The sequence below is a fragment of the Sorex fumeus genome, unplaced genomic scaffold (assembly GCF_029834395.1).
Source record: "Sorex fumeus unplaced genomic scaffold, SorFum_2.1 ptg000169l, whole genome shotgun sequence".
Taxonomy (NCBI): domain Eukaryota; kingdom Metazoa; phylum Chordata; class Mammalia; order Eulipotyphla; family Soricidae; genus Sorex; species Sorex fumeus.
In genome coordinates this window covers 10,845,454-10,859,775 of record NW_026606226.1, presented here as the reverse complement: position 1 = coordinate 10,859,775, position 14,322 = coordinate 10,845,454, and the positions used below count along the sequence as shown (strand labels likewise).

At 59.1% G+C, this 14,322-nt stretch overlaps 1 protein-coding gene across 3 annotated transcripts in view; it reads left to right on the top strand.

Annotated features, from left to right (window-relative positions):
• The first annotated feature begins 595 nt into the window (after positions 1-595).
• The window catches only part of KIRREL3 (kirre like nephrin family adhesion molecule 3), a 460,715-nt gene continuing 446,988 nt past the window's right edge, over positions 596-14,322 (top strand). For all 3 annotated transcript variants that reach the window (XM_056107712.1, XM_056107711.1, XM_056107710.1), the window contains exon 1: positions 596-712. In XM_056107712.1, the coding sequence (XP_055963687.1) occupies positions 658-712 (55 nt within the window). In that variant the 5' untranslated portion in view covers positions 596-657. The remainder of the gene's footprint in view (positions 713-14,322) is intronic.

The following is a 14,322-nucleotide window of genomic DNA, read 5'->3' as shown; positions in this document are numbered from 1 at the left end:
TTGTGCCCGTGTCCAGCCGGGGCACTTGCATGCGGTCAGCCTTAAACTTCACTTCCACGGAGCACCGGAAAGTCCCCCCCGGCACGCCTCCCCGTTGCAAGCTGCCTGGCGCTCAAGAACGGTGACAAAGGCTGAATTTTCCCCCTGGGTTGGGGGGTGGGGGGCGGGGTGGGGTGGGAGGTGGCACGGGGAGGGGGCGATGCCGGTGGGGTGGGGGCAGGAAAGACAGCACGGAGCCCCACCTCCATCTCCGCGCTGCCCAGACCTCCTCCTCCTCCTCCTCCCAGTCCTCCTCCTCCTCGTCCTCCTCCTCCCCACGCCCCGCCAAGTCTTTCCTCTTTAAGTCGGCCCGGTCCCCCTCCTCTGCTCCCCCGCGCCCTTCGTCACTCGCTCCTCGCTCGCTGGCTGGCGGTGGGAGGAGCCGGCGAGGCGGCCGTGAGCCCGGGACGCCGCGAGCCTGGGGATGGACGAGCCGCTGCCGCTGCTGCTGCTGCCCGGTCCGGCTTCCCGGGGCGGCTAGGGACAGGCAGCGGCGGCGGGCGCCGGGACGCGCCAGGAGCATCCCCGAGCCCGCGCGCCGCACGCCCGCGCGCCCGCGCGCCCGCCCGGGCGCACCAACTCCCGGCCAAGCCAACTTGCCCCTGGCCGCGCTGCGGAATGAGACCGCTCCCGCTGGGTCTGCTCCTCGCCGGCGTCTTCCTCTTCCACCAAGGTAGGACCCGCTGCTGGAGTTGCGAAGCAGAAAAGTCGGCTGGCTTGTCCGGGGCCGCCGGGGGTGCGGGGATGGGGGAGGCCGGTGCGGGTGCCGGGGACCGGAATCCGGGGGTCCGGCTTCGAAAACTCGCACTGATGGATGCGTGCCTGGCGGCCGGCCGGCGGGCGCTGGCATTGCTTTCTTTGCCTTTGCAACCGCTACAAAATGGTACCGTGCATTTTCCTGTGGAAGGAAGGAAGGAAGGGGCTGCTGGGGATGGGGAGTGGGGAGCTGGAGGACCCCCCGGGCGGGGGCGAGTTTCTCTCCCCCCCCCACTTGTCAGCGTTCAGCTCCAAGTCTCCCATGCAAACGAGTTGCTTATGCTCCCGCTGTGGTCAGCCGGCCGGGTCCGCGGGATCTGCCCGCTGTGAACTTCTGTCCACCCACCTTCTCCCAGGATGGAGGAGAGGAGAAGCTTTGTTGAGGTGGCGGTTTCAGCCCCGAGCAGGTCTGCCTGAGTGTGTTGGAAAGGGGCTGTGTGGAGCTGGGGCCGCTGGAGCTGCCTCTGCCCACGGTGCTGTGGGGGTGATCGGTGGTGGCTGGGAAAAGCTTGCCGCGAGTTTCATTGAATTGCGCCGGGTGCTCCAGTGAGGCTGAAAGCCGAATCCTACACACAGCCTCCTCCCGGGTCCAGGGTCTACAATGCAATTTCCCCGCTGGTGCCAATTGATTGCCTCTTTCTGCAGCCTAGCGGGGCACAGGTGCCAACCGACCTTCCTGCAAGAACTTTGCCAGCACCTGGGGACTCCCTGCCACTGGGACACCCCTCCTTTGCCCTACCCCCCACCCCCACTCCAGACTGGGAACTGCGGAGGCGGGAAGGGAAAACCAGGAGTGGGGTTCCCAGAGCCTCCTGCCAAAGGCATGGAAAGTCACCTGTGGAACTGAGTTGGAAGGGGAGGAAAAAAAAATCAGTTCCTTCCCCCTCTTGGCATGCTAAGGCTGACTGTGCCATCAGGCTGCAGTTGGTGCCAGCCAGCACAGCTCTGAGACAGAGAGAGAGAGAGAGAGAGAGAGAGAGAGAGAGAGAGAGAGAGAGAGAGAAGAGGAGAGGGAGAGGAGAGGGACAGGGCTCGCTCAGAGGGAAAAAAAATCCACAGCAGAGCACGTCCATCTGTTGATTAAATGAAGGGTAAAAGTTTTGCAGGAAGCAGAGCACTGCCATGGGCGGCTGACTGTGCCAGCCGCCAGCTCGCCTTTCCCTTTCCGAGAGAAGCGGAGTCAGAGCCGAGTCTGGGTTGCCTCCTTCCTCGGCCCCCATGGCCAGGGAAGGGCTGCCCCGAGACCACTGAGGCTCCTCTCAAGGGACCCTTGCCCCGGCTCAGCCGTCTGAGCCTGTGCTGTGTGGACATGCGCTCTCATTCCCTGTACTCGCGTGGCTCGGTGGATCCCTCCAGCAGCAGGAAGATAAATCGCCTTCCCGAGAGTTCCCGGGCGGAATGAATACGAACTATCTCAAGAAGCTGGTGCAGACGCTGTTTGGGTTCTCTTGCCGTTCTGTGCAATTGATCGCCTGCTCCTAGGTGTGTGTGTGTGGGGGGGGGGGGTGCCTTCTTGCTGTGGGTCCTGCACAGACACTTGCAACTCAGCCTCTTCCTCCCAGGTCGGGACCTTGCTGCTTAGGGTCCCATCGGCCCGCCACCCCATACCCAGGGTTTCATCAGCCAGCCACCCCATACCCAGAGTCCCATCGGCCAGCCACCCCGTAATATGCTTGTGGGACCCAAGCATGATGTCATGAGTCTTGAGGGGGGGTCTTGAAGCTGGACCCTGTTGGCGTCTTCTCTGCGTGTCCATGCACCTGTGACTGCTGGAATCACAGCTGTCTGTGTGTCTCCTACTTTCCCTGGTAGCCCTGGTAGAAGCTAGTTTCAGTGGCCTCCCATGAATCTTTCAATATTTGCCCATGGAGGATGAGAGCTCAGCCCAACCCATCCTAGGCCCTGAGAGCTCTAGGAAGAAACCACAGCCTCCCGCCATCCCTTGCTCCCCGTGACTCCTGAACGCTCTGGGCTTGGCTGGCACTGCCCGCCCTGCCCGATGGAAGAAGCGCAGGGCATGCACTGCCAAGGGGGAGGGCTGGGCGGGAGAGGAGAGAAGAGTGGATGGAGCTGGCCCCAAGAGCCCAGACTTGGCCCTGCCTGCCAGCCCCTGGAACGTTCAGCAGCTGATGTCCAAGAGGGGAGGGTCAGCTGGGGCAGGGGGTAGGCACTTGGTTGTGGTCAGTTGTCTCTGTACTCTACTTTTTTTCTGTGTGACTGTTACTGTGCCCAGAGGGGTGGAATGCTGGGGAGAACCCCTGCATTTCGTGGCTATCTCTGCACAGATGCACCTGGCTGGTGCTCAGAGTCTGCGTCTATCAAGTGACTGGGCAGTGTCCACGTCCTACAGTCGTGCCCTGACCGAGGCCGCAGTCGCCGACACCCTCCTCCACCATGACCCGCTGTCTCCTGTAAATGCTTTTCTTTTGGGGGTGCTTTCCAGGGAACTGTGTCCAGACTAGGGAGCCCAACCCTCAGAGAATCAGCTCCAGCTCCCAGGGGCCCAACCTGGGCAGAGGGCGGGGAGTGTGAGTCTGTTTGGAGGTTTCTGGAAACAGTGTTCGTCCACTGCCTGACAGCTGTGTTCTGCATCCGGAGGGAGGGGTGAATGGAGGGTGCTTCAGACAGGGAGCCTCTCGGAGTCCCTTTCCATCACCCCTTCTTTCCTGCTTGGCCCACTCTCACTCCTCTTTGCTTCTAACCCTTCAGAGAGTGACACAGAGGTGTATGGAATGTTGGGGTCCACCGTCTTCTGTGTTCTTGTAAAGTTGGGGCTCTTTGGGTACCGCTCGGGAGCAATGCTTTTCATTCTGTCTTCACTGGGACTTGAGGCCACACCCGGCAGTGCTCAGGACTGAACTCCAGGATTTGTGCTCATGGATTATTCTTGGTGGGGTTCGAGAGATCCTATGGGGTACTGGGGATCAAACCCAGGCAGGCTGGCCACATGCAAGCAAGCGTCCTACCTACAGAACCGTTGCTCTGGCCCCCACAATATTCATTCTGAAGAGGGCAGCAGAAAGGCCACGTGCTGTCCTCCTTTGGTGCAGCCAAGCAAGGGTGAGCTGCAGGCAGGGTGGAGGTGTTTGGGGGCCTCTCTCAGGGCAGGGCAGGGAGGCCCATCAGCTGCCAGGATCAGCCGGGCTTGCCCCGCCCCCTCCCCTCGGACAAGAGCCCGCTCAGCTCCTGGGCGAGAAGGAATCAATTCTCTCCCATCTGTCCACTCCCAAGTCACTCCGTGCTTCCTTTTCTTCCCAGTACTTTGCCCCAAAGTGGTCCCCATGAGTTCATTCCTCTGCTGGCAGACTCCAGACCTGGCCGTGTGGCCCCTTCCCAGGGGCATGGACTGACTTCCTCTGAGATCTCCAAAGTGTGGGATCCTTGGGGGTGGCAGTGGGTGCCTGGTCCCATCAGCTCTTGCACCAACCTTGTACTTCCTGCTGTTAAGAAAGGGGGCGTCTCCCCCACGCTTGGGTCCCCAGTGGGACCTTCCCACAGAGCTGCTCTGGGGTGTAAAAGTTCTCATTCGGTGTACCCTGACCTCAGCTTGAGTTTAGCACATGCTCCTCTAGATATGTTACGGGGAGGGTTGATGAAACCTGACTGGACCTGTCAGTGACCCCCTGACTTGAAGGTCAGTCAGAGAGCTACCCCTCTACTCCCAGAGACTGCCTACCATCTGGTCTCCTGACTTGCTGGTTTGAATGGCCCAAATAGGCCATGCTAGGGGGGAGTGGGTGGGGGAGTCCTCAAGGCCAGGGCTCAAGGTGATGCAGCTGTCCACAGGGGCCACCCAGAGAGGGGTGCAGGGAGAGGGTCCCAGGGGCAGTAGACACCGTGGCAGGAGCTGGAGTCTCGAACTTGTGAGGCACTTCCTTGGGGGCTGTGGCAGGGGTCCCAGAGGAGAGAAGGGGCACCCCAAAGGCAAGTGTTGGGATACAGGCTGAGCTGGCATTGGAAAAGAAAATCGGGGATCAACAGCAACTTCCGAAGCCCCCTGCCTCCCCAGAAATGCCTGAGAACAGGAGATGCAGCAGTAGGAAGTGGGGTCCTCCCCACCCCTCGGCCCCCGGGTCTTTGGATGCCTTGTCTAGAGGAGGAAGAACGATGTCTTTGTCCTGGAAGGTCACGGCCCAGCTGCCAAGGGTGTGGGACACGTCCTTCACGTCCTTGGGCGTGGGGACCCCGATGGGAGTGTTGGGGTGGTGCCGTGTCTACCACCCTGTGGAGAGCTGTCAGCTGCCGCCAGGCCCATAAGGGAAGGAGACGCAACCCCCAGGAGAGTGGGGTGGGTGGGGTCCCCGCCCACCGGGCTGCTCTCACAGGCCACCCTGGGGCCTCGCTGCGGGCGGCAGGGAAGGATGGCACAGCCACGGGCGGCAGGGCGCAGGGCACGGGACCAAGGAGCAGCCTTCCCGGGCTCTGCCTCGGAGTCGGGCGCCAGGGCCAGCAGGAGCCCGGGCGGAGCCGGGGGTGAGGCCTGAAGATGCAATTTTTCCTGTTTTGTTCGGCCCAGTGGGGGTGACTTTCCAAGGCTTTATGTTCCAGACCCAAAAAAGCACATGAATAATCCGGAGCGGATTCAAGAGATTTCAATAGCCAAATAATAACAATACTAATGATACCTTTGATTTGCCGAGTACTTTTCTTCCGAGGGAGATAAAAAGATAAACTGTTTTGGAAACATGAAGGAGGAAAGGAAAATTGCCCGCCGCGGGAGGGGTGGGGCGTGTCCCCAGGGCCTTCACGTTCGGGCCTCGAGGTGGAAAGGGGCACAGGGGGACAGTGCCCTGGCAGGGGAGGTGGTGTCTCTCCGTCTCTCCCTGCTCTCCTCGTCCTGGAGGAGATAAGGAGGTGGCCTGGAGGGTTCGAGCCAGCACGGGATTTGGGAATCCAGGTTGCCCTCCAAACCGAAAGGGGCCACATTCCTCCTTGCTGGCATATCTCTTGGACATTCATGCCACCGTGTCACGTCAAGGGGACATTTCAGTTCGGCCACTGAGATGGTCACTCCAATCAGAGCAGCTGGGCTCTGGGAGGGTATCCAACCCCGCCACGATCAATCCAGACCATAGCGAGGTTAACAGGACTCAATCGTGCCTCCGGCCTGTGTACACCCCAACTTCACAGAGTGGGGTCCTGATGCTGGGAGACCTCTCTGTTCCATTCGGGTTCCCACAGCCAGCCAGCACCCTGTACCCAGGCCGGAAGAGCTTTGCCCCATCTTTAGGAGAGGGTGGAAGTTGGTTTCCCGGTGGAGACCTTCCCAGGCCGGTCCCATGGTCCCATGCCTCTTTCCCCTGAGGGTCCCAGCGCCCCCAGCTCGTGTGTGCCTCGCTGCTTGGCTCCATGGCCCTGAGGGTGCCATGCCCCTCTTCTTGCCACCACCCATGCTCACCAGCATCTCCTCTGCCTCCACCTTCCCTCTGGACTGTCCTCACCTGTGCCTGGTCCTCTGGGGGGCACCTGGGCGGGCACAGCCTGCCCTCCTCTGGCTCCTCCTGGTTCAAGGTCCTGGAGGTGCACTGGAACAAATCAGGAAATGTCAATATTGGATGAAGTTTTTCTTTCTATCTTGACAGCTCAGCACACGCTGTGTGCAATCAAATGTCTTCCATGGGCACACAGTCAGCACCATGAGACTGAGGAAATGTCAGCATTCCCTGTGGGTGTGGCAGGAAGGAGAGAAGGCTGGGCAGCCCAGGGGCGGGGGCTGGGAACCACCGAGGTGGTGAACTTCCTGGAGGTGGAGGCAACCAAGTGGTCTTGGGCAGCCTCCAGCACCCCCGCCCAACCCGCCACTGGCTATGGGGTTCACATTCCTCCTCAGACCTGCCATCACCTTTGACTCTTACACATGTATGCACCAGCATGTACACACATGCACCACCATGAACACACATGCATCCACATGCACCACCATGAACACACATGCATACACGTGTATGCACCAGCATGTTCACACATGCACACACATATGCACCGGCATGCACATTCATGCATGTATGCAAATGCACGTGTGTGTATCTATACACACATGAGTGTACACAGGCACATGTGTACACTCAAATACACAGACCACTCATTCTGTGGCACACATCTCCAAGTCTCCAGCCCTCAGGACATATTTTCCTCCGTTTCTGCCCGGTGCTAAAGTCCTCCAGGGAAAGTGAAGTGGACTTTTCCTTTACTGATCGGTGATACTGGACCCACAGACCCCTGTTTCGCATCTTAAAAGCATGTGTGCATATCGGTGGAATATCTGCTTACGTGGCCTGTGTTCATGGTGCTGTGAATTCTTCTCTTTCTTCACAAACCTGACCCTGGGCATCCCCACGAGGACACACACAGGCATCCCTTTCCCATCTTCTCTACCTCCCGGGGGCTCTCTTGAGCTCGTGCCTCTAAGGTCCCCACTTGGGATGCTATCAAGCAGCATCTGTGACCCCCCAAGCTTAGCTTTGGGTTCCCCACAAACCAGCTATGTGGCAGGAATGCTCCAGGGACATCCATCACCAGGGTGGCTGAGACCAGGCTTCTGCATGGGCGAGGATGGGGGCGCTTGGTGTGGGGACTCAGAACTGCTCGAACATCCTGAGAGCAGCCGGAAGGGCTGCCCGGAGGAGGTGAGGTTTCAAAGGTGGCTAGGAGTCCTCCAGAGGAAATATGCAGAGAATATTCTGATCCGGGCTCCAAAACATGTGGAAGTGAGAGGGAAGGCAGGGTCGCTGGCTTCAGAACCCCGGGGCGTGGGCCAGCCCAGTTGCCTGTTGGGGAAACTCAAGGGTAAGCTTGTGAGTGGCAGGGTGTGAGATCCGAATCCAACCTGGACTCTGGTGCCTCTACAGGCCTGTCTGTCTCACGGGTTCTGCAGGCAAGAGCGAGGTTGGGGAGGGGGGCACATGTTTCGTGCCTCTTGGTCGTTCCCATGTTGTGTGCAGAGCCTGAGAGAAGTCGATTTGGGTGGAAAAGTCCTTGGTCTGTCCCCTGCTGAGCTCATTTGCCTGAGGACAGGGAAGGGCCCCTTGGCCTGAACTGTCCACTGCAGACGGACAGCAGAGAAGCAGAGCAGGTGACAGGTGCCGAGGAGGTGTGGAGGTGGGAAGGATCCATGCCCGAACAGTCCAGCTTACTGCACTCAGACAGTCAGCCGGGGCCCCGCCGATGGGGCCGGCCATCCTGGGCCCTGCACAGGCTCCTCAAGGCACAGGCAGCCTCCAGGGAGCTGAGCAGGGGAAGGAGACAAGGACAAAGTTGAGCGAGCAAGTGATGCCCAGGGACATGATACCGCCGAGTTCTGGCCTCCAGAGGAAGCGAAGTTACACTGGCTTTGGGGGAAACACAGTGACAAGCTAAGCGAGCCGCCCCAGAGTGCTAGAAACGAGTAAAGGGGAACATTGCATTAGGGAACGAAGGACACACTCCAGAGAGAAGCGCAAAACGGTGCCATTCCCAGGACAGCGGGGCCCTACCGCTGGCAGGGCCCAGGACACGGTGGCCCACGCCTCAAAGTGGCATCTCGGCATTGAGAACGGCGACGCCTTTGCTACCACGTGGCTTCAGCGTGGACGGGCTGCGCCCCCTCCTCTCAGCTGCAATCCCGTCTTTATCTTGAGTCAGATTCCTGGGCAGTAGTTGCAGTTCTGCAGTTCACTGTCCCAGCAATGCCACATGGACTGTTGGGTGGCTGTGCACTTGGCTTTGTCTTCACGTGTGACCGGGATGACCCTGACACGTGAGAAGTGGGGTCTGCACTGCCCCCCCTTGGTGGGGGAGTGGGAGAGAGTATGCTGGCTCACAGCCCCTCTCATTTCCTGCCCACTTGTCCCTGAAGGCTGGTGCTTTCTGGAAGCTGGGGTGGAGGTGGGGGGTTGGGTGCTGCCCCCGTCCACACCACATCTACCATGAGCAGACCTTGGGGTGTGACAGAAGTCTGGGATCTAGTGGGGAGCCTTGATGCATCCGTAGAATCATGGCTTTGGGATGTCCCGTGAGCCTTGGGGGCAGACTGCTCCCCCGACCATGTTGGACCAACCTTGGGCTCAGTGGCTACCCAGGGCCACTGACCGGGAAGCTTCTCCCAGGTCTTTCATCACTCTGCCTTATGTTTACAAGCCAGGGTGGGGTTTATTTCATCTTCATGGGTTCCCTGCAGTGACCACCTGCCAGGGCCCCCTGCATAGCCCAGGATGGGGCCAGGGAAACTGAAATGTTGAGGAAGGGGGGAGAAGGATGGAGCAGTGCCTGCACAGATGCCCGAACCCCAGGCGAGGGCAGAGGAGACGCTGTCACCCTTTAGAGACCTCGACTGACCCACAGGGGCACGCTGACTCCCTGCCCTCCCGGGACTCGGAGAGAATCCACCGCATCCACCTGCTCCAACTCCTGATGGTCATCGCACATGTCATAGGTGACATCTCATCTGTCATCCTCGGTGGTGCCAGGAGCGAGGACAGCTAGGGTGACAAGGGGTGGAAGGCCAGGATGCCGCTACCCCCTTCCTGCCTTCCCACTCTCTCTGTCCTGCTGGCCAAGAGCACAAGTGGCCTCTTCCATCCCCCCTGCCCCCTGCCCCCCAGTCCTGGGACTGTGTATGTCTCGTTTAAGGACACTCAAGGGAATCCTTCATCAGCAAGCTGGGATCCAAAATTCTTTTTGGTTTTCTTCTTTTTTTTTTTTTAGATTTTCTATTAGTGAAACACCATGAGATACAGTTGTAGACTTAAAAATTTTTGTGCTTGGGTTTCGATTATACACTGATCAAGTACCCATCCCTCCACCAGTGCCCATTTACCACCAGCACGGATCCCTGTATCCCTCCCCACCACCATCCCCCCATCCCACCCTGCCTCTGTGGCAGGGCATTTCCTTCTGTTCTCTCTCTCCTTTTGGGTGCTGTGGTTTGCGAAAGAGGCATTGAGTGGCAATCATGTTCGGTCTAAAGTCTACTCTCAGCACGCATCTCCCATCCTAGGAAGATCCTCCCAACACCCTTTTCAAAATTCTTTTTATAGCATAGGGCATAGCCCCGGTGTGAGGGGCCCCTGGAATGTTCCCCCCCCCCCCCCCGGAACCCCGCCTCTCCCCAGACCACCCTCCCCCCCAGGCTGGAAGGGTGGGGAAGATCTGGAGCCCAGTATCCCTGCAGTTCCCACTTTGGCCTGATGGTGGCAGCAGCAGCGCTTGCAATAGTGGCGGAGTGAAGGCGCGCGCGCGGGCGGAGACTGCTGCTCTTGGGGGTGACAAGCCCTGAGTCCTCCTGGGCTTGGACATGCCAGCAGGGGCGGCCCAGTGAGAGGCAGGCAGGTAGTGGGACACACGGAGGGAAGGAGAGACAGGCAGCGGAGGACCGGCTCACGCCTTCCTTTTGCAGATGTTGAAGCACCGCATGGATCAGGGCTGAGCCCTGCAGGGTTCCATCCATTCGTCCTAGAGGTCACCCCTTGTCCCGTGCAGGAGCCCCCCACCCCCGACCCCCAGCTTTCACTGCTCCCTCTTGGACAGAATTGAGGCGCCCAAGGGTTGGGGCGAGGCAGGGGGACTGGGTCCCGTACTCTTAGGTCCACCAATATTCCGGGAGGGACAGGGGTTGCTTGCACACTGAACTCACCCACGTGAGCATGACAGGTGGAAGGTAGGCGAGCCCCAGAACTGCACACCGGTGGGAAAGCGGGTGAGGAGCCCCCCCCCGCCTCCAGGCCAGTGGCCAGTGGCCTGGGGTCACCAGACACCATATTCTGGGTGCCCATGAGACTCAAGGTGTTTTGCACCAGCTTGAGCAGAGCCCCCTGTCCCTACCCTGAGTCCCTGAGTCCCTGCCCCCTCCTCCCAGCCTCCCGCCCTCCCCCAGCCCCGTGCCCCTGTTCTCCCCTGGGGGGAGGTCAGTGGTGGTTCCTTCCATGTGGGTGGTGGTTCAGTGGCTGGGCGCCCATCTCTCAGGCCAGAGTCGAGGCTTTGCCTGTGGTTTTCACTCCCCCATCCCCACCCCTCCTGCCACAAGGAGAGGGGTTAGAGCTGCAGGGCTGACTGGACAGAGCCGGGCTGGTTCCGATCCTCACCCCAGGAGACCCCACACCCAGCCGGCATGTGTGCTGCGGAGACCCGCCTGCCTGTGCCTCCTTCTCCTTTCTCCCTGCTGTGGGAGTGCTCCAAGGAACTGCACCGAGATGAGGGGAAGGTGCCGTCCAAGCCGAGAAAGAATCCACGCTCCCAGGCCCTCTCTATCTCCACGGCGGCGGCAGCTGGATGAGGAGGTGGCCTGGCGCCCCTGGGGCCAGGTCCTGTGCTGACCTTTATATGCCCCTCCCCCCAGCCCCGGTGTCATCCTCCTTGCACCGCGATCTGGCAGAATTTCCAGATTCACGGTCACGGTCCTCCCGTTGTTCATCGATTTTGCTCGAGCGGGCCCAGTAACGTCCCCATCATGAGACTTCTTGTTACTGTGTTTGGCATATCGAATACACCACGGGGAGCTTGCCAGGCTCTGCCGTGCGGGTGAGATACTCTCGGTAGCTTGCCGGGCTCTCCAAGAGGGGCGGAGGAATTGAACTCGGGTCGGCCATGCTGGCTGCATGCAAGGCAAACGCCCTACCGCTGTGCTATCGCTCCAGTCCTTCCGTATTCCAGATTCATTTGCTGATAAAAACTACTAACGTGGAAGCAGATGCCCTGACTCGTCTGAAGTTTACGTGACCTGTATCTAATAGACTTCTGCCCCCAAACTCCTATCTACTTTTCAGAACCCTAGCTGCCTGGCCCTTCAAGGGGCCATTCTGGTGATTCTGGTGCCTCCACTGCAGTGTGACTGCCATGAAGCCTCAGAAGGCCCTGCCCTGTGTTCCTTGTCCTCTCCCCAAACTCACAGACCTTGGGAAGAAGAGTCCATAAGAACAGATCAGACACCCCTGAAGACAGCATGAGTTGAGAAATGTCTCCCCTTGGTGGCTGGTGGCCACTCTGTCCCTCCAGGAGGTGTACACTTGGGAACCCCACTGTGGGTTTTGAAACCAGGACCCGTGAGTCCCTAAGTTTCCTTTGATGGACATCCAATTCGTCAGGAAGTTCCCCTTGGGCAGGGGCGGGGGATAGGGGCACCCAAGGGTGCTCTTCCCAGAAGGGCGTGTTGGGACAGAGTCTCCTTTTTGCACAATCTGAGAACAGCAGGTGTGTCTGGTGACCTCAGGGTTCTGAAATGATTGATGGTAGGGTCTGGAGGAAAGGAAGAGATGGCGGGCGTGGGAGCCAGCCCCAGACCAGGCAGCCTTTCCACCCACATTGGTGATTCCAGCTAACTCGTTCCCCCCGGGACCAGGACCCTATCTGGAAACAGCATGGAGCTGTCCAGCCCAGACTTGCAACTACACTGTTGGCCCAAGTTAGACATGTAGGACGAGTTGGCAAATCATGGAGGTTCCATGGAGAGCCCAGTGCCCTGTTAGCCCCACTGAGAGGAATGAGCAGTGGCAGGGCGTGCTGTCCAGACCCTTCTCTGGAGGAAGATGGAGTTTCCTCTGTCTGCCGCAGTCTCGCCCCACCGAGGGACTCATGGAGCAGAAGAGCCCGGCTCCCAGCCTCCCTCTCTGGACCTGCGCTTAGCTTTGGAGCCTTTTAACTCATTAGACTGGGGTCAAAGGGATCACAGGTAGGGTCCATGTTTTAAGTGAGAACCAAAAAATGCTGAGACAATCAGAATTGACAAATGGAATCGAGAGAAAGTGCCTTCCTGCCTTTTCACCTTGCCTGCTTCTTCTCCTACCATGTGGACTACCTTCCTCTCTCATCATGGACTGATTCTCCCAAGACCCTTGGCCCTGATCTCCTGCCAAGCACAGGAAAGGCACGTGCTTTGGTGATTCTCCGACTTCCAGTGACTCAGGCTTCTTCCACTGTGGGGACCTTAGGCGTTGTGTTGTATTGTTCTGTGTTGCTTCACGGTTTTGTGTTGCATTGGTTCGTGTTGGGTTGTGTTCCACTGTGTTTGCAACTTCATCCTTTAACTAGTCAGGACAGACTGTACAGCTAGGGATATTGCAGCCGGATGAGCAGGAAAAGAGTATTTCCCTGCATCCTGTGGATGGTGTTGACACCCGGGGCCAGCTGGTTGTCCCCTTTGCCCCTGCAGCATCTGGAGAGCATGTGAGGGTCCGGTGAGGCCTGGGACATGGGAAGCACAGCCTCTGCCCCCCTCAGCCAGTGGGGAGATGCTGAGGTGAGGGGGTAAGGTTTAGGGACCAGTGTCTGGCTAGGTAATTCCCTGTGGCCAGTTCCAAGTGTTGGGACTGTGTCCTTGGCTTTGTGCAGTGGCCACGCAGTGCCAGGGGCTGTGTACTGTGTCTGCTGTGACTTAGGTATCACGTGGTTGTCTCTCTCCCTCCATGCCAGCCCCCACTTCCTGCCTGCCCGTGTGCTCCGGTCACCAAGCTTCACTGGGTCATCCTTGCACCCTGGGCTTTTCTGTCCAGAACTTGGTTTTGTGCCTTAAAAAGGAGCTTCACAGAATGGCACAGTGAGGTCTCAGTGGGCAGCAGCCCCCGCCACTGGGTGCAGGAATGCAGGTTCTCAGGCCCTTCCAGGCTCCGTGCCAGGACTCTGGGGCTTGCCCATGGCTGGCCCTACCCATTCCCGCCATCCCTGTGACACTGTCTTCTGCCGACCCTGGTATCCCATGGGTGACCCATGGTGAGGATGGACTCGAGGGTCATGGCCTGTGCTGGGAAGCAAACCTGTAAAAGCAGGTACCTTTGGGTGATTTGACCCGGGCAAATGTCCCCCGAGACTCTGAGAAGCATTGGGGGGTGACTTCCGGTTCTGCCCCCAGGGGAGCTGTGGACCCCTGAGGGCCACCAGGGAGTAAGTGCTCCTGAAGGCCAGCACTGCCCCACCTGTACCGGCTGCTGTTGTAGTGGACGCTCCGATTGTTCTGTCTGGCCATGCCTGCGGGTGCCCTGGGGCTGCTCCCGGCTCCGTCCTGGGGGTCAGAGGGGTCTCCCACCCATGCTCAGGGGATCACAGTGCCAGGGATGGGACCTCGGCACCTTCGGGGACCCCTTAGGAGGGGCCGTTCCTGCTCAGCCTGGGGCAGAGTCTGGAAGCAGCCAATCGTCCACCTGGAGACATCATCGTCGTTGTCTTCTTCTTCTTCTTCTTCTTCTTCTTCTTCTTCTTCTTCTTCTTCTTCTTCTTCTTCTTCCTCTTCTTCCTCTTCTTCCTCCTCCTCTTCCTACTCCTCCTCCTACTCCTCCTCCTCCTCCTCCTCCTCTTCCTCTTCTTCTTCTCTGTGTTTGTTTGTTTTCCCAAGTCTTCAAGGTCAGCACAAGCGTAGACGTCGATATTCAGGTCACCGTGAACTTCTCGCTGTCGTTTTGCGTTTTCAGGTCATGAAAAGTCCTTTCCTCCCACCTCCCTGGGCCTCTAGGCCTGCATGTCCACCCTGTGAGCGTGGAGGAAGTGCCAGGCAGAGCTGATCTGATGGAGGAGCCGGCGGGCAAGCTAGGTCAGGCCCAGGGCCTCCAGGGACCATGGGGTGTG